Genomic DNA, 19060 nt, shown 5'->3' on the forward strand with positions numbered 1-19060 from the left:
TTAATACTTAAAAATATATATATAAGCATGGGTGTTGGGAAAAGGATTATTTACATTTTGCTTGTGTCAAATGTTAACTTGCACCATCAGTGATAACTCTCATTTATCATGAAAACGGGTCAGAGGTGAAGAAGGTGAGAAGGATATTACGGAGGGAGGAGGGGAGTTTTTAAAGCGGCTCAGTCCCCTCACCTCAGAATCCACCTCCTCATTAGCGGAAGCGTTAGCTAATAACTTTCCACCGGACCGTTAGCCAGCTGCGTTAGCCAGCTGTGTTAGCCAGCTGCGTTAGCCAGCTGTGTTAGCCAGCTGTGTTAGCTAGCTGGCTAACGCGTTCTCTCCTGCTGTGTTCAATGACTCAATTCATCAAGCTGTAGCTAACGTTAGCTAAGTCTATGTCAACAGAGCTTCTGGGTAACTTAACTTAGATATACCATCAAATATTATATTACCATGCACTCGCGCTCCCTTCTGGCACGCGCACCTGTTCGCAGTTCACTGAACACAACCCCCTCTACACGATTCACCTCGGTCACCTGTTATGGTTTCAAAACGGCGAATTTCCCCAAAAGGTGAGGGATTTTCATGTGTGATTTATGAATGGACTCTAACGGCTTCTGACTAGATTGAAATGCATGTAAAACTATGATACGCTACGAAAAGTAAACAGTAATGTTAAGAAGGGCTTAAACATGCAAAACCACTGCGCCATGGGTTGGAGATAATATATAATTCATATAAATGTACGACGAGAGCAAAGTGTAACCAGAGTCAAATTCCATGTATTTGTACACACACATGGCCAGTAAAGCTGATTCGGACACAAAAGAGACACAAAACCAACCACCGCCTTCACTTTAGTGTTTAACCTCGTGACATTGAAGGCGTCGCCGCTCTGCAGCTTTGCAGCTTTGCAGCTCTGCAGCTCTGCAGCTCTGCAGCTCTGCAGCTCTGTAGCTCTGCAGCTCTGCAGCTCTGCAGCTCTGCAGCTCTGTAGCTCTGCAGCTCTGCAGCTCTGCAGCTCTGCAGCCGCGTACGCTCTCACCTTTCCTGGCCGTCCTTCCCCGCGGTCCTCTTGTTGCGGCGCGCCATCTTACACTTGTAGCCGGCCTTGCGGGCCGGACCCACTTTGATGGAGGTGTTCTCAAAGGGCGTGGTGGTCACCGTCACCTTGTTTCCACTCTGCACAGATCACAGACATTGAATCACTTTGACAGCGGTCCGGCACGTTGTCTGAGCACATGAATAGCCTTTTTCCTTAAAACTGACAACTTTATGAATGGACAAGTGGCCCAGAAGAACTGCCCGGTGGCTACGTTCATGTCACCAGAGAAGGAATGAGCGCGCCGCCGCCCACCTTCAGGATGAGCTCCACCACCTCAGTGTGGACCAGACCGTGGACGGACTCCCCGTTGACGTGGGTGATGAGGTCGCCGGCGCACAGGCTCGCTTCCTGGGCGGGGCCGCCGTCCTCCACGTGCTGCCGAGGAACACAACACATGCAAGCGCTTGATGAATCATTAAACTGAACGCTGCGATGAGAGGAAAGCATGACATATGTTCCCTTCATCCCCAAAGTAACATGACTTATGTTTGTTATTCTGTAGAATGTAAGGGAATGAGAGATAACACCTATACGGGGATATTTGGACCCCATTTAAAGTAGGACTTGAGTCTCAGGGCGAGCCTCCAGAGTTTCTCACCCAAACGATGTGGTGCACGCTGTAGACGTCGCTGTCTCCGATGTAGACCCTGATGGCCCGCAGGGTGAAGCCGTACTTCTTTCCAGAGCGATGGATGGTGATGGGCGAGCGCAGCGCGCTGACCGCCGGGCAAAAGTCTCTGCTGGGCGAAGAGTCCCGGGACGACGGGTTGGAGGAGAAGGAGTGCGGCGACATGGGGCTGGCCAGCGGAGAGAATCCGCCGTGCTGCTCCACTGGAGAGGGAGCAGATGCATCGAGTCAGCGCGCCATCAAACCGCCCTTACCTGCGTCTCTCGCCGCGGCGCTCACCTGACGGTATGATGACGGACAGCGCCGTGGCGGAGGCCGACTTGATGACCTTGTTTCCGGCTCTGGAGTTGCGCTTCTCGCTGTCGCCGGACAGGTGCTGGTGGCGCGCCCTGCGGAGCACCAGGTCGTTGGTGGCCCGGGCGCCCAGCGGGTCGTACAGAGGGGTCATCACGTCCCGACCGGCCGCCGCCGGGCCCGGGGTCAGCGTGGCGACGGCCGCGGCGACCCCCGGTGTCTCTCCATGTCTCGGCGACTTGTCTGCGAGGACGGAGCCGTGGAGAAATGGTTGTTTCAGTGTAAAGCAGCATGACGTCGTCCGACGAGCTGCCGCAGGTTGCTTCGTCATCTCCTACCTGCCCCGTTGAGCTCCTTCAGGCCGTTCCTCTGCTCCAGGAGGCTCGGCGAGGGGACGCTGGTCCCGTCCAGCGAGGTCCCTCGGACCCTCAGGGGAGCCTGGCGGGACAGGAAGTCCGGCTCGCCGTCGAGCGGCGAGGCGAAGCGGTGCGTGTCCATCAGGGCCGAGAAGCGGCGGCGAGCGCCGAGGGGAGGGCTGGCGTCCCCCTCCATGTAGAGAGACTCTGAACAAGAGAGGCGCTTCCTGAAAGAAGGAAGGACGCGGAAGACAAGAGTCGGATCAGAAAAGACAAAACGGCGTCTTGTCCGTGAGAACCCGTCGACACGGGGAAGTTATTTAATCTGTGTTTAGTCATGAAACGTGATGATGAGCGGGAGGAAAAGTGAACGGCAAAGTAATTAGAATTCAATCTGGAGGACGGCGTGTTCGGATATTCATAATTTTCGCGATAAAAAAAGCTTCAGTTCCCCTCGGCACCGACACGCCACCATCCACTTCCCCTTCATCTCTACTGTGCGTTCTGCATCTCAGCATCTTCCTCCCTGTGTCCATACTGTGTTCTGTATATTACACAGCAGATTCAGATCAGCCCTGTCCATTACATGAATTATGTATATTACCGCACGGACATTACGCTGCATTTAGCAGGTTTTTTGTTGCAACTTTGAAAAGATGCTCGCTATAAAACATGGATGTTCAATAGCTTTGCTCAAGAGCACACACCCTGCGTTTTGACTGAGTATAAAATAACCTTTTGTGGGTTTACAAGCTCCTTTAATTAAAGAAATGAATAAATGTAATGAGCTGTAGCCAAAAAGTAATCATAGCTGTTGAGATGCTGAGGGATAAGATCCAATAGGAAAGGTAAAAAGTGATGAGCCGCCTTCATCACATTTTCTAACCACTATGAATGCAGAACATAAATAAATGAAGGATTGGATTTGACATGTGAATGAGGGGAGACTGAAACGCCTCGTAGAGATGGAGGTGGATGGAGGGGTGAGGAGCAATGCAGCCGCTGCCTCTCAGTTGGAAATGTGTCGGATAATAATGTGAAGTCTGGAGTTTGTGAGCTGCTTCGAAGCACAAACAGCGAACGCAACGGAGCAGAATTATGTTTAATGAATCTCGATCTCAGGGTCATTTCTATTTTTGAAAAGCCTTCATTCAAGGTGTTGCACGGTCTCACCATCCGGTTCATACGGGTATGAACCAAGTTAACCATCGAGGGTTCAAATACAGACGCGTTAAACCACGTGTTCAAGAGTTTGAGGACGACTTCTGATTCTTTTGTCTTGATTAGAAAGAGATCCGGTGGATTAGAGAAAGAAAAGCAGCCACATTTGCATATTTATTCTAAAGTGACGCATCAGAGCCGCACGGCGAGAGTCACATGGAGCATTCATCCGATTCCACTTCACAAACTTTGCCGAGGTGAAATCTGTCTGTGAAGTGTGTGTGAACTCTGGCGCAGAGCTCTTTTTAAAGAGGTGTCATAACTGGGGATGCGCCTTGAGTCCGCCTGAAGGATGCAGAGCTCCTCCCACTCGACCGGCCCCGCCCACTGGCCCCGCCCACCGGCCCCGCCCACCACTCACATCTCGGGGGATCCGGTCCTCCAGCTCTTGTCTCTCATGCTGAAGCTGCCCAGGCTCTCTCTCTTGGTCACCTTGTCCTCCCTCGGGCCCTTGTGCTCCCGACGGGACACAGAGCTGGAAGCTTTCTGCTCCAGCTGAGACAGGTGCTCCATGCTGCTGTACACCTGCAGGGGGCACAGACGCGCCTTCGTTCCTGTTAGCAGGTAGCATCAGCGGCTCCGGGGGAATGGAGGCGAGGCCGAGCGGCAGCTCGTGGCGCGTTATGTTTGAGAACAAACCTGAATGTCTGACCAGAGGGGAACTCCTCCTCTAGACACATCTAAAGCCTGATTGCGGGTCTGAGGGGCCGATCACACCAGACGACTCTCAAAAACACGCCGCTAGCTAAACCGTTGTGTTCCTCTGGTACGACGCCTTTTAAACGCTGCGCGGCGCATTTTTCGAGCGTTTGTTCGGTGCACTTAAAAGTAAAATATTCTGAGCTTTTAAGCACAAGGCGCGGAGTCGCTCAGCTCATCACTGTCACGCTCGGCCACGGCAGCCAATGGGATGAAGCGACAGGCTTTACTCCTTCCTGTCTTCCTGCGGTGTGAACAGCGGGGAAGTCAAAAAAAAATGGCTTCCCTCCGACGAGGCGCTAATGTTAGCGGTGTTTAATGACGAAGAGCTTTACAGTTCTAGATGGAAACACGACTCTAAAGCTCAGGAGACGCTCCAGCTGACTGCTGCTCAGCCCAAAGTCCTGAGCGCTGTTTTTCCTCCTCATCCCACAACGCAGCAAGAGGAAGAGCGCGACGTCGGCTTGAATCCATTTAGTAAATGAAGTTCATCAGCAGGTTGCGTGCGCAGGCTTCGCTCTACAGGCGCAGCAGGATGTTTCGCCCGGTGCGTTCTTGTCGAGGCGTTTTTGAAGCGGCTGCACTTTTTAAATCGGCGTCTGGTGTGATCGGCGCTTCGGGCTGGACGACTTCTTTTATGTCTTTTATGAATCGAAAAGCTGCAACCGAGGAATTTCTTTCCTTTTTTCTCTCATAAGAATTGAATAATTTGCCATCATGGATTATTGCGCTAATCATCTCAGCTGCACATTAATACATTAAAATGAATCTGCGCTGGCTTTTGCCACATTTAAAGCCAGACGGGCAGATTTACTGAGATGGAAAGAAGCCGCTCCACACACTCTCACACACACACACACACACACACACACACACACACACACACACACACACACACACACATCAACGGCTTGAGAACGTCATGTCTGCTGCACTGAACATGGACCTAATCAGAAATGAGAACATGTGGAGGTCCTTTCTACACGACGGTCCTATTTGTATTTGTTAGATTATTGATTACTTATTCTCATTTCTCCCTCCAATATCAATATTGTGATTGTAAAGTTTCAGTTTCAGTTTGTGTGTGTTCACTGCAGACCCCATAATGTGTGTGTGTGTCTTTTTATTTCAACAGCCCTCGACCGCAAACTTCAAAAACATCTTAAATTTAATTGAAATCGAATTTTCTGAGAGAAAGAGAGATCGAGAGAGAGAAAGAGCGAGAGAGATAGAGAGAGAGAGAGAGAGAGAGAGAGAGAGAGAGAGAGAGAGAGAGAGAGAGAGAGAGAGAGAGTCACAGCTCAAAATGAAAAGAGACTAGTTATTAATAATTAAAAGAGACTTGGCCATAGAAAGAGCGTCCGCGTCATCAAACGTCTGTAGATTAACGGAGGAACGAGGCCTTCCTGCATCCAAGTAGCCGTGGATGCTAGCAGCTAGCAGCTAACCGTTCAACAATAAGCTCCTTTTCATAATTTAAAGCCCATATGCTGTATTGAGGAAAGACAAATGTATAAAAGGCTCCTGTGATGTCGAAATAGTGTGATTTTCACAATATGGTGCAGCCTGCGTTTAGTCCGTGTTCCTCGCGGTGTGATGAGTCACGTGATGTTCTGGCTGGAAGAGAAACACAAGTCAAACCTTGCTGAAGCGAGGAGAGCAGGAGGAGAACTGTCTGATCTCCACCGGCTCGTCGTCATTGGTGTCGTCCTCGTCGTACGTATTGATGTGGTGGTACCGGTCCGAGCGGGCTGGCGGGGGCGAGAGAGAGAGAATATACGAGTTGTCCGTGCAACATTAAAACAGCGTTTGCAGCAGCGTGCTACAGGCTCACGGCCCCGGAGGAACCTACTGTCAAAGTAGCTGGTGTCCTCCTCGGACTCCAGGTGAGGGATGAACTCGGCCTTCTGCCTCAGCAAACTGTTCCAGTCCAGCTCCGTGAAGAACGAGTGCTGCTTCACCTCGAACGCGCCGCCTGCAGGCACAAACGCCGCCGCCCGCCGGCCTCGTTCAGAACACAACAAGCGGGCCGACATCGCGGAAGAGACGTATTCCTGATATTATCATTATCTGGATTATTATGAAGTATTTAAAAACTAGAATTTCCGCCTCGTGGTTGTTCGCCTCTGACAAGAAGTCGTGCTGCAGTTTACGTCCATGTCTGTCCACTGTCAGTGCGTTTACATGCTGGTAATAATTCGAATCTTGCTTTAGTCGGACTATGCTCTCTCTCGGGGCAACTGCTGTTATCCGAATATACATGGCAGTGAATAAATCGAATCATTGGCCGAATGCATGTCATATCCGATACGACAGGTGGCGCTGTTTTCATTACATGTAGTGGTGATACAGCCATCTCCGCTTGACCTCTTCACTCTTCATAATGGAGAGAACCCCGCTAGCTTCGGTGGTTGTCGGGGAGCTAGCGCAGAGCAAACAGGGAACTAGCAGCAGCGCTAGCTGGCTACATCAGGGGGGCTAGCAGAGACACCCACCGAAGGTACTATCGGCTCGTAACCCGACTTTTACGTTTGTTTGTTTCTGCCGGCCGTGACAACTTATCGTCTCTTTCGACTTCCGGGTCACGACCTGGGAGGGAGGGAGGGAGGAGGCGGCGGGATCTTGAGCATGCGCACAAACGCATTGTCCAGTTCCGATCCGATTCAGCGTATACATGCAGCGTTATTCGAATTATCAATCGAATCGAATCGAGTTATCCAGGGGTGTTAATCGGATCGTAGTCGGACCGCAGTTATTCGAATAAAGGTGTTTACATGAACTGGATAATTCGATTTTAGTCGGACTAAGCCAGTTATTCGAATCCATGTAACCGCACTGAATGTCATCGCTTCATTGTCTCACACACATCACGTCCTTTCATGCATTGTAGAGTAGATGAAGAAAAACAATCGTAAAACGCTTCGCAAGGCTGAAGCCGTGACGCCTGCAGCAGGTTTACTCGCGTGTGATTATGAAGGTGATGTTTAATTACAGTCCACATGTTTACACAGCAACACATTGTGTGTGTAGTCAGAGAGAGATTAAATGAATCAACATTAACGCATCGCAGGTGGAAGCCGTACCTGTGCCCAGCCTCATGAGCGGGTTGGTCTGCAGCAGCGCAGAGATCAGGTCCTGGGCGTCTGCAGGTAGAGCGTCATCGCCGTCTGGCCAAACTATGTTGTCTGGTGGAGACAACCAGAGCAGAAGGTCGACGTGACGGGAACATCCATCCATCCATCCATCCATCCATCCATCCATCCATCCATCCATCCATCCATCCATCCATCCATCCATCCATCCATCCATCCATCCATCCATCCATCCATCCATCCATCCATCCATCCATCCATCCATCCATCCATCCATCCATCCATCCATCCATCCATCCATCCATCCATCCATCCATCCATCCATCCATCCATCCATCCATCCATCCATCCATCCATCCATCCATCCATCCATCCATCCATCCATCCATCCATCCATCCATCCATCCATCCATCCATCCATCCATCCATCCATCCATCCATCCATCCATCCATCCATCCATCCATCCATCCATCCATCCATCCATCCATCCATCCATCCATCCATCCATCCATCCATCCATCCATCCATCCATCCATCCATCCATCCATCCATCCATCCATCCATCCATCCATCCATCCATCCATCCATCCATCCATCCATCCATCCATCCATCCATCCATCCATCCATCCATCCATCCATCCATCCATCCATCCATCCATCCATCCATCCATCCATCCATCCATCCATCCATCCATCCATCCATCCATCCATCCATCCATCCATCCATCCATCCATCCATCCATCCATCCATCCATCCATCCATCCATCCATCCATCCATCCATCCATCCATCCATCCATCCATCCATCCATCCATCCATCCATCCATCCATCCATCCATCCATCCATCCATCCATCCATCCATCCATCCATCCATCCATCCATCCATCCATCCATCCATCCATCCATCCATCCATCCATCCATCCATCCATCCATCCATCCATCCATCCATCCATCCATCCATCCATCCATCCATCCATCCATCCATCCATCCATCCATCCATCCATCCATCCATCCATCCATCCATCCATCCATCCATCCATCCATCCATCCATCCATCCATCCATCCATCCATCCATCCATCCATCCATCCATCCATCCATCCATCCATCCATCCATCCATCCATCCATCCATCCATCCATCCATCCATCCATCCATCCATCCATCCATCCATCCATCCATCCATCCATCCATCCATCCATCCATCCATCCATCCATCCATCCATCCATCCATCCATCCATCCATCCATCCATCCATCCATCCATCCATCCATCCATCCATCCATCCATCCATCCATCCATCCATCCATCCATCCATCCATCCATCCATCCATCCATCCATCCATCCATCCATCCATCCATCCATCCATCCATCCATCCATCCATCCATCCATCCATCCATCCATCCATCCATCCATCCATCCATCCATCCATCCATCCATCCATCCATCCATCCATCCATCCATCCATCCATCCATCCATCCATCCATCCATCCATCCATCCGGTCTCACCTGTGATCACCTGTCCAAACAGCTCCTCTGGAGTGTCTCCAAAGAACGGCACGCAGCCCACCAGGAACTCGTAGAGGATGATGCCCATGGCCCACCAGTCCACCGGCTTCCCATAGCCCTGACGCAGGATCACCTCGGGGGCGATGTACTCCGGAGTGCCGCACACCTGAGCGATGGCGAGAGGGGGCGGAGCCAGAAGGAGGAGAAGGAAAGAAAGATGGATTGAAGCTGCTTCACAAAATCCCGCTGTCACCAAATTACATCACTGCAAATTTCCTCTAAACTCTCTAGCAATGGCTCCTTCAGATATGATGAAACATGCTCTGCTCTGCATAGTAGTTTGTCTTTGATATAGTTGTTCCTCTCCCTCATCCCTCGTTAAAAGAAATGATGAATGTGCAATAGCACAAGAAGTCTGTTTTAGGTCAAACATCCAAGTGAAGTGACGACGAGAGGAGGAAGGTGACTTTAAAACGCTGTTCATCCAAATCAAGAGAAGTGGTTTCCATCCATTCAGTCCTGGTTCTGCCTCTGTGTCTCCACGATGAAGTCAACAGGCGCCTCGTCCATGCAGACACGGATGCAGCACAGCTTCCTTTTCATGCATTAGTAACTAAAAACAGTGAAAACAAACGTCTCTTTTTGAATGGTGTGATTGAAACGCTCAGTGTGGCAGCTGAAGTCAAGCAAACAACCCTTTGACAGTAGAGGCAGGACAGCAGAAAGCATTCACTTCCTCATGGAGAACATGCTCGTCTCTCATAATCACATGAGTGAATACAAAGCATATGTGCACTTCAGATGACATCATGAGTGAGTGGATGAGGAACACAGACCCTCTGGTCTGTTTCAGATGAGAGCTGATTACTGGCAGAAACAGCAGACGCCGGCTTCCAGCCGGCAGAGCCGCCTGACTTCATTCTGAGCGTAAACAATAAGCATAATTGCTAAAAAGCGGTTGTTGTGAAGGAGATGGGAGATGATTAACGCTTCACAGAAGCGCTGCAACGCGGCGTCATCGCTTTGAGGATCCTTGTTTTCCGCCAGAGGACTTGGCAGGTTGCTGCTCATGCCGCTGCCAAACATCCCGTCTCACTGTGACAAACGCCGATTATGAAATGCCGCCTTGCTCCTTCACAATGTGACGGGTGAAGTGCTGCTGTGCTGTTCGAGGCTCTGAGACGCGCCGCCGCTCGCGGACAGGTGCCGTACCTGCTTGTCCAGGAACTCTCTGGCGTCCTTCTCAATGTGTCCCTCGTACAGGTTGGTGGTGAGGCTCATCAGCCCCATCTTCGACAGGCCGAAGTCAGTCAGCTTGATGTGCCCCATGGAGGTGATCAGGAGACTGGTTTGGAGGGAGAAAACAGACATTAGATTGTGGCGCATTGGACAGGTGAGAGCGGCGCGCTGCGGACGAACGCACAAAGGAACCAAACATGGAGGCCGAGATGGACTCTCGTCCCCGGAGGGTCGCGGTGCACTTCTCTGGCTGCGTCTGTTTGCTGACATAAATGAACTGACACTAACCGAGCTCAGTGCACGGGAGCAAGAAGAGGCAGTGGAGCAGACCTGAGGGGGAGGAAGACATGCCTCCTCTTTCTGAGCGGCAGCCGAGGCATTCAGACATGTTGGCCTGTTAGCATCCGTAGCCACGAGGCTAAATGTCCATTACATCACCTCAACCTACAAGCAAAGACTTTTACCAGTGCTACCCGGGTCATGACGGCTGCATTAGACCATGAATACTTCATCTATATTTATATATATATATGTCCCATTTCAAAGGAGTGTGCCAAACACTTCTCCTTCACTTATAGCAATGTGGACACCAGCCAATTTTAAAACAGCATGAATAGATTATTTCCCTCATAAACTAATGTTTACAGTGTTCCCTGATGAAAGTAAGAAGTGGAGTACATTTTCTCATCCTACTTCTAAACAATCCTACGTTTTTCTTTTTGCAAACCAGAGCAGTCGCCCCCTGCTGGCCGTTAGAAAGAATGCAGATTAAAGGATTTAACTTCCTCATTGGCTTCACTTTCCAGATCCGGAGGGATCCGGAGGGATCCTGCACGCTCCGCTCGCTGATAACTGTCTGCTGATGGGAACCAGGCGGTTGAGATGACTGAGACATATATATATATATATATATATATATATATATATATATGTATGTATATGTTTTTTTTAATGGATCGGTGCAGCTGTGAACTCACTTGTCAGGTTTGAGGTCTCGATGCACGATGCCGTAGTTGTGCAGGTATTCCAGAGCTAAAACGGTCTCAGCGAAGTACATCCTCGCCAGCTCCACGGGCAGAGCCCCGATGTTCTTCAGCAAAGTGGCGCAGTCCCCGCCTGAGAACACAGAAGCACACGAGGGAGGGCTGAAGCGGCGAGGATTCAGGAAGGGCAGCGATCCTGCTGGAGACATGTCGAATGAAAACTATCCAGACAAACGTCTCAGTATGTGAGTCACAGTAGGGTTGCAAAGGGGCGGAAAGTTTCCGGTAAATTTCCAGAAACTTTCCGGAAACTTTCCACGGGAATTTTGAAAAAAAAAAATGTGCGTCCATTTTTTTGCAAAAGCATATAACAGGGAAGTTAAATGTAGTTGAGAACAAGACTCTGCAGGCCGAGCTCAGCTGGACCCTGAATCAGCTGGTTGAACATCGTCTGCAGAAACATAAACATAAAACATTCTGTTGTTTTTAACGTTTTTGTCATCAGTGTTGCGTCTGAACGTTTCAGCTCGATGCCTGGAGAGTGTGACAGCGCCGAGTTGTGTAGAGGCCAAGAGCGGTACTGCAGCCAGAGATTTAAATTACAGCTGCAACATATTGAACAAAATAACTGAACTAGTTCATTTTTTGAAGCTGTGAACTTAGTTCAAAATGTTGAACTATGAACTGAACTAGTTCATGTAGGTCCAGGAAGAAAACATTTAGACCTGAAAGGATTCAGGGAAAAACACTAAAGAAAGAAATTTGTGTTGGGGAGTGGTGATCGTACGGAATACACCTTTTTTTATTCAACGTTCATGTTTTCGTTGTTCAATGAAAGAATAAAGTTCTACTCACAAAATGTCAAAATAGGTCAAAAATGTAATTTTTAAAAGTTGTATTATCAATGTTTGCGTGCATGTCTGCTTATGACAAGATAAATACAGTTAAATTAACCCCAAATTTCCAGTTAATTCCCGTTAATTCACGTGGAAAGTTTCCAACTTTGAATATTCCCGGAATTTTGCAACCCTAGTCACAGTCACAGTGTTCCTCGTTTCTTTTGGCTTGTGATCCATTTAAAGCGTTTCACTCAAACTACCCATCATGCCTCAGTGCCGCCCTCAATGTCCTGCGCGTGCTGCCCTTGTTCGACTTTCAGAATCATAGTGATAATGAAATAAGAGTCTCCGGCGTATTACTTTCGTTTTCCTGAGCGCGAGCGGATAAAATAATCGCCGGCTGTTCGGGAGAAGCAGCTGACGCTTTCATCCAAAGTTACATAACGTTTCCTCAGACGCCTGACAGCGAAAAAGGGGAACAGCTAACGGAACAAAGAGAATCTCATGGATCATGAAACACCTTTCAGGTGGAGCCCCCCTCAGTGAAACCACATCCTAAAGCGGGATCCCCTCACCCTCGACGTACTCCATGACCATGCACAGATGCCTCCGCGTCTCGAAGGAGCAGAACATGGAGACGACGAACGGGTTCTCGGCGAAGGTGAGGATGTCCCTCTCCACGAACGCCTGCTGGATCTGGTTCCTCAGGATCAGGTTCTGCTTGTTGATCTTCTTCATGGCGAAGCGCTGGCGCGTCTCTCGGTGCCGCACCAGGTAGACGGCGCTGGAGAGAAGGCGAGACAGGAGAGGAGGGAGTGAGACCTGGAGGGACTCGTGGTGCCCAGGTGGAGCAGAGAAAGCAGGGTGAGGTCACATGCGACGCTGCTGGAAGGCCCAATGGTCGCTCAAGAGTTGAACAGCAGACTTCATGCTGAAAACACACAATCCATCACCAGTGTTCTCAGTGCTGGTGGCGGATGCTGAGACACGAGGAGCCGGCTGCTCTCCAGCAGCCAGAAACACTCAACAAACGCACGATCAGCAGTTCGGGGGTTCAGCGTCTCGCCAGAGGAAACCTCAACGCGTGGAGTCCGGGGGTCTGGAGTCATTCCAGCTCACTGACCGCGGCGCAAACAGGAAAAATATAACACTTAACAGTAATATTATGTTACATGCACACAATTATATCATCTCAGGAGAAAAGGTACATTTTGTGTGTAAAATATAGAAATAGTTGACAGCACATGGCAGATGTTTCCTGCTTCTTCATCCTGCAGGCTTCCTCGTCTAACTTCAGGCTTCGTCGGTCTGTTGGCCTTGAAAACTCTCCCTGTCCTCAGATTTGTTCCTGATATTTCTATATTTCTATCTGATGAGGAGTCAAAGGGTTTGAATCCATCGCTTACCCATAAGCCCCGTTGCTGATCAGCTTGATGCTCTGAAAGTCTTCTTCACTCGGTGGCTTGAAGGTTCTCCCTTTGCCCTGGTGACACAATCAAACTCCACATCAAAATGAAAATGAAATGTACAAATGTCCACGTGTCTTTGGTGATGTAATGTCCGTGTGTGTGTGTGTGTGTGTGTGTGTGTGTGTTCGCTCCTCACCTCTGCAGAGTCGTCGGTCTCTGGAGTGTGTGGACCTTCACTGTCGTAGCCGCTGATTTCTGTAGAGAGACGATAGTTAGAGCCGACGACAGAAGAAGAACTGAAGATCTGAGAGAAAACGGATGATCACAGAGAGAAAGCTGAAGAGCGTCTCCTCATTCATTCTCCTCCTTCAGCGTCCGACCCCCTCGCTTTGTGCCGTCTCCTTCCTCCTGTCTCCTTCCCCCCTGTCTCCTTCCCCCTGTCTCCTTCCCCTGTCTCCTTCCCTTTGTCTCCTTCCCTCTGTCTCTTTCCCCATGTCTCTTTCCCCCGTTTCCTTCCCCCTGTCTCCTTCCCCATGTCTCCTTCCCCATGTCTCCTTCCCCCATGTCTCCTTTCCCCTGTCTCCTTCCCTGTGTCTCCTTCCCCCTGTCTCCTTCCCTCTGTCTCCTTCCCCCCTGTCTCCTTCCCTCTGTCTCCTTCCTCTGTCTCCTTCCTCCTGTCTCCTTCCCTCTGTCTCCTTCCCCCTGTCTCCTTCCCAATGTCTCCTTCCCCCTGTCTCCTTCCCAATGTCTCCTTCCCCCTGTCTCCTTCCCCATGTCTCCTTCCCCATGTCTCCTTCCCTGTCTCCTCCTCCTGTCTCCTTCCCCCATGTCTCCTTTCCCCTGTCTCCTTCCCTCTGTCTCCTTCCCCCTGTCTCCTTCCCTCTGTCTCCTTCCCTCTGTCTCCTTCCCCCCTGTCTCCTTCCCCCTGTCTCCTTCCTCTGTCTCCTTCCCCCCTGTCTCCTTCCCCCTGTCTCCTTCCTCTGTCGCCTTCCCCCTGTCTCCTTCCCCCTGTCTCCTTCTCTCATGTCTCCTTCCCCCTGTCTCCTTCCCTCTGTCTCCTTCCTCTGTCTCCTTCCCCCCTGTCTCCTTCCCTCTGTCTCCTTCCTCTGTCTCCTTCCCCCCTGTCTCCTTCCCTCTGTCTCCTTCCTCTGTCTCCTTCCCCCCTGTCTCCTTCCCTCTGTCTCCTTCCCTCTGTCTCCTTCCCCCTGTCTCCTTCCCTCTGTCTCCTTCCTCTGTCTCCTTCCCCCCTGTCTCCTTCCCTCTGTCTCCTTCCTCTGTCTCCTTCCCCCCTGTCTCCTTCCCCCTGTCTCCTTCCCTCTGTCTCCTTCCTCTGTCTCCTTCCCCCCTGTCTCCTTCCCCCTGTCTCCTTCCCCGTGTCTCCTTCCCTCTGTCTCCTTCCCCCTGTCTCCTTCCCTCTGTCTCCTTCCCTCTGTCTCCTTCCTCTGTCTCCTTCCCCCCTGTCTCCTTCCCCCTGTCTCCTTCCCTCTGTCTCCTTCCTCTGTCCCCTTCCCCCCTGTCTCCTTCCCCCCTGTCTCCTTCCCCCCTGTCTCCTTCCCTCTGTCTCCTTCCCTCTGTCTCCTTCCTCTGTCTCCTTCCCCTCTGTCTCCTTCCCTCTGTCTCCTTCCCTCTGTCTCCTTCCTCTGTCTCCTTCCCCCCTGTCTCCTTCCCCCCTGTCTCCTTCCCCCTGTCTCCTTCCCTCTGTCTCCTTCCTCTGTCTCCTTCCCCTCTGTCTCCTTCCTCTGTCTCCTTCCCTCTGTCTCCTTCCTCTGTCTCCTTCCCCCCTGTCTCCTTCCCCCCTGTCTCCTTCCCCCTGTCTCCTTCCCCCTGTCTCCTTCCCCTGTCTCCTTCCCTTTGTCTCCTTCCCTCTGTCTCTTTCCCCATGTCTCTTTCCCCCGTTTCCTTCCCCCTGTCTCCTTCCCCATGTCTCCTTCCCCATGTCTCCTTCCCCCATGTCTCCTTTCCCCTGTCTCCTTCCCTGTGTCTCCTTCCCCCTGTCTCCTTCCCTCTGTCTCCTTCCCCCGTGTCTCCTTCCCTCTGTCTCCTTCCTCTGTCTCCTTCCTCCTGTCTCCTTCCCTCTGTCTCCTTCCCCCTGTCTCCTTCCCAATGTCTCCTTCCCCCTGTCTCCTTCCCAATGTCTCCTTCCCCATGTCTCCTTCCCCATGTCTCCTTCCCTGTCTCCTCCTCCTGTCTCCTTCCCCCATGTCTCCTTTCCCCTGTCTCCTTCCCTCTGTCTCCTTCCCCCTGTCTCCTTCCCTCTGTCTCCTTCCCTCTGTCTCCTTCCCCCCTGTCTCCTTCCCCCTGTCTCCTTCCTCTGTCTCCTTCCCCCCTGTCTCCTTCCCCCTGTCTCCTTCCTCTGTCGCCTTCCCCCTGTCTCCTTCCCCCTGTCTCCTTCTCTCATGTCTCCTTCCCCCTGTCTCCTTCCCTCTGTCTCCTTCCTCTGTCTCCTTCCCCCCTGTCTCCTTCCCTCTGTCTCCTTCCTCTGTCTCCTTCCCCCCTGTCTCCTTCCCTCTGTCTCCTTCCTCTGTCTCCTTCCCCCCTGTCTCCTTCCCTCTGTCTCCTTCCCTCTGTCTCCTTCCCCCCTGTCTCCTTCCCCCTGTCTCCTTCCCTCTGTCTCCTTCCTCTGTCTCCTTCCCCCCTGTCTCCTTCCCTCTGTCTCCTTCCTCTGTCTCCTTCCCCCCTGTCTCCTTCCCCCTGTCTCCTTCCCTCTGTCTCCTTCCTCTGTCTCCTTCCCCCCTGTCTCCTTCCCCCTGTCTCCTTCCCCGTGTCTCCTTCCCCCTGTCTCCTTCCCTCTGTCTCCTTCCTCTGTCTCCTTCCCTCTGTCTCCTTCCTCTGTCTCCTTCCCCCTGTCTCCTTCCCTCTGTCTCCTTCCTCTGTCTCCTTCCCCCCTGTCTCCTTCCCCCCTGTCTCCTTCCCCCTGTCTCCTTCCCTCTGTCTCCTTCCTCTGTCTCCTTCCCCTCTGTCTCCTTCCCTCTGTCTCCTTCCCTCTGTCTCCTTCCTCTGTCTCCTTCCCCCCTGTCTCCTTCCCCCCTGTCTCCTTCCCCCTGTCTCCTTCCCTCTGTCTCCTTCCTCTGTCTCCTTCCCCTCTGTCTCCTTCCTCTGTCTCCTTCCCTCTGTCTCCTTCCTCTGTCTCCTTCCCCCCTGTCTCCTTCCCCCCTGTCTCCTTCCCCCTGTCTCCTTCCCTCTGTCTCCTTCTCTCATGTCTCCTTCCCCCTGTCTCCTTCCCTCTGTCTCCTTCCTCTGTCTCCTTCCCCCCTGTCTCCTTCCCTCTGTCTCCTTCCCCCCTGTCTCCTTCCCCCTGTCTCCTTCCCTCTGTCTCCTTCCTCTGTCTCCTTCCCCCCTGTCTCCTTCCCCCTGTCTCCTTCCCTCTGTCTCCTTCCTCTGTCTCCTTCCCCCCTGTCTCCTTCCCCCTGTCTCCTTCCCCCTGTCTCCTTCCTCTGTCTCCTTCCTCTGTCTCCTTCCCCCTGTCTCCTTCCCTCTGTCTCCTTCCTCTGTCTCCTTCCCCCTGGCGGCTACTTTCCAGTGTCCAGTCTGTGTGACAGCTTCTGGAAGGTGTTTTGTGGAAGCAGGGAAATAATTGACTGATAATTCACTTTGCAAAGCGTTAGCGTAGCCGCTGCGTGGACATTAGCTTCGTGTGTAATAAAACTCACTGAGCTTGACGCTCGCGTACGTCGCTGAAAAACAACCGATGTGGACGGCGGGCCTCCGTGAGGAGCCGAGAAAAAGGGAAGTGCGAAGGCGTGCGAGCGGCTTCGTGTCGACGCGATGACGGCGTGGGCGCAAAAGGAAAAGTGCAAGATGGAGATACCGAGTGGCAGATTGCGAGCGGAGAGACGGCCGGCAGGCGCGTTCATCACGACTCAAGCAAAGAGAACGGCCGAAGGTCACCGGGAGGAGTCGCTCAGGGTCACCGAACCCATCGGCTGATGAACGGCTCCTGATGGACGAGGAGCAGCGAGCAGAGATGAAGAAGAGACGGGATGATTAATGGAAGACGGCGCCGCGCCGGCAGCCAGCTAATGATCCGGGCCGGCCTCATCTCGTACGTCCTGAGGCTGAACAACCGGAGGAGCCGATCGATAGGAAACCCTTAGAGAGCCACGCACACCTGCTGCCGTCTCTGAAGGAGGAGGTGATGTCACATAGAAGAACAGCTGGGAGCCTGAAGCTGTGTGAGATGCAGCTCAGCACCGTGTGTCCATGTGCTCTCCTCATGGATCATACATAAACATCAATCAATTTGTTCCGAGGAAGAACAAGTGAACATTACTTAGAGCTGATGGAGGCTTTGGATCGCCATGCCCACTCGCGTCTCATCTAATGTTGCTGTTGGGTGCGACATCTCAAACACCTCCAGGAACACCAGACACAAGTCTGGGAAACAGTTTGACGATTGGAAATGTCTCGATATCTTTGGAGCAATTGGACGACGATCAAAGTCTGACACTGAGACGACGACGCCGCCTCGCTGACTTTATTGTCTGGAAGGACGTTAACGTTCAGAAGCTTGAGGTCACACAGACACATGTTCAGTTCCTCCTCAAGTTCCCTCATGAACATCCTTCACTTCTAGATCAAGAACAGACTGCAGAGTTTCACATGAACGTTCTCTTCTTCTGGACATTTTGAGAGTTCATGAACCCACAAATGTGAAGCTCCAGATCCTCAACCAGCTCAAAGGAAGAACAGTTTTAGAGCTTCTCTCACCAGCAGAGCTGTTTTCAGCTGTGTGACATCATCACAAGGGTTTTCAAGGGTTTTCTATCCTCCATTAGTCTTCTAAGGCCATGATCAAACACAATGTACCATCAGAACACTGATAGCTGCTGGAAATGGGCCTCTATACACGATGTAGATATTTCATGAAGAACCAGACGTTCACACCTAGAATAGTCTTTCACCACATTAACAATGTACAGAGGGGATTTATGACTCATTTACTGTTATCTTCATGAAAAAACTGAGCTTTTCTTTGAAAAATAAGGGGATTTCTAATTGACCCTAAACGTTTAAATGTCAGTATAAGTGTACAGTGTAGGAATGATTGTAAATCAACGTTAATTATTCTTTTAATTCACTAATTTGTGGCATAATCACGATCGTCTAACAGATGAGATGTTGCCATGGAGTCTCTTCGTTAACTCTTCCTGTACGTGTTTTTGTGTTGATGTGGTTTGTGTGTTTGATTTCATCGCGAGGTCATTTCTTTGCTTCCTCAGCCTGTAAACAAGTAAAACCACCAGCGTCGTCCTCTGCGTCTCTCACCCTCCAGCGGGTCTCTGGTCAGGCCCAACTGGCTGATGATGTATCGGGGGATGTCGGCCTTCATCAGCTGGCCCTCCTTGGCGTGGTCCTCCGCCGCCTCCAGCAGATGGTAAAACTCCTCAGGGTTGAACTCCTGTCGACGGAGGAGGAACATTTAAGCACCGAAGAAAGGCAACGGAAATATAAATGAGGCTTAAACGGTCACGGCTGCAGATGCGGTGACGTCATCGCTGCTCATTTCACCTAACAGCACAGCGCCACCTCCAGGCAGGTTTCACACATGGAGGACACGTCGTCTCTGGAAGTGAACTCTCACGGCTCCAATCAGCCGTCTGTCCACGCCGGATGATTGCGACTTGAAAATCAACACTCGGTAGGACTGAAGTGTTTGATGTGTGTGTGGGAAGATTTCATT

General features: G+C 51.3%; 1 protein-coding gene across 3 annotated transcripts in view; it reads right to left on the reverse strand.

The window, feature by feature from the left end:
* Nucleotides 1–19060, reverse strand: part of LOC137799636 (microtubule-associated serine/threonine-protein kinase 1-like) — a 61712-nt gene that overhangs the window by 3166 nt on the left and 39486 nt on the right. For all 3 annotated transcript variants that reach the window (XM_068596454.1, XM_068596453.1, XM_068596452.1), the window contains 16 exons: nt 18646–18778; nt 13577–13635; nt 13378–13454; nt 12547–12755; nt 11127–11265; nt 10123–10255; nt 8911–9076; nt 7387–7488; nt 6156–6278; nt 5945–6054; nt 3966–4129; nt 2366–2610; nt 2013–2270; nt 1704–1936; nt 1358–1480; nt 1046–1182 (listed from right to left, as the gene is read on the reverse strand). In XM_068596454.1, coding sequence (XP_068452555.1) covers nt 1046–1182; nt 1358–1480; nt 1704–1936; nt 2013–2270; nt 2366–2610; nt 3966–4129; nt 5945–6054; nt 6156–6278; nt 7387–7488; nt 8911–9076; nt 10123–10255; nt 11127–11265; nt 12547–12755; nt 13378–13454; nt 13577–13635; nt 18646–18778 — 2411 coding nt within the window. The remainder of the gene's footprint in view (nt 1–1045; nt 1183–1357; nt 1481–1703; nt 1937–2012; nt 2271–2365; nt 2611–3965; nt 4130–5944; nt 6055–6155; nt 6279–7386; nt 7489–8910; nt 9077–10122; nt 10256–11126; nt 11266–12546; nt 12756–13377; nt 13455–13576; nt 13636–18645; nt 18779–19060) is intronic.

This window comes from Clinocottus analis, unplaced genomic scaffold (assembly GCF_023055335.1).
Source record: "Clinocottus analis isolate CAN_PGR_092001 unplaced genomic scaffold, fCliAna1.0.p SCAF_37, whole genome shotgun sequence".
Lineage (NCBI taxonomy): Eukaryota > Metazoa > Chordata > Actinopteri > Perciformes > Cottidae > Clinocottus > Clinocottus analis.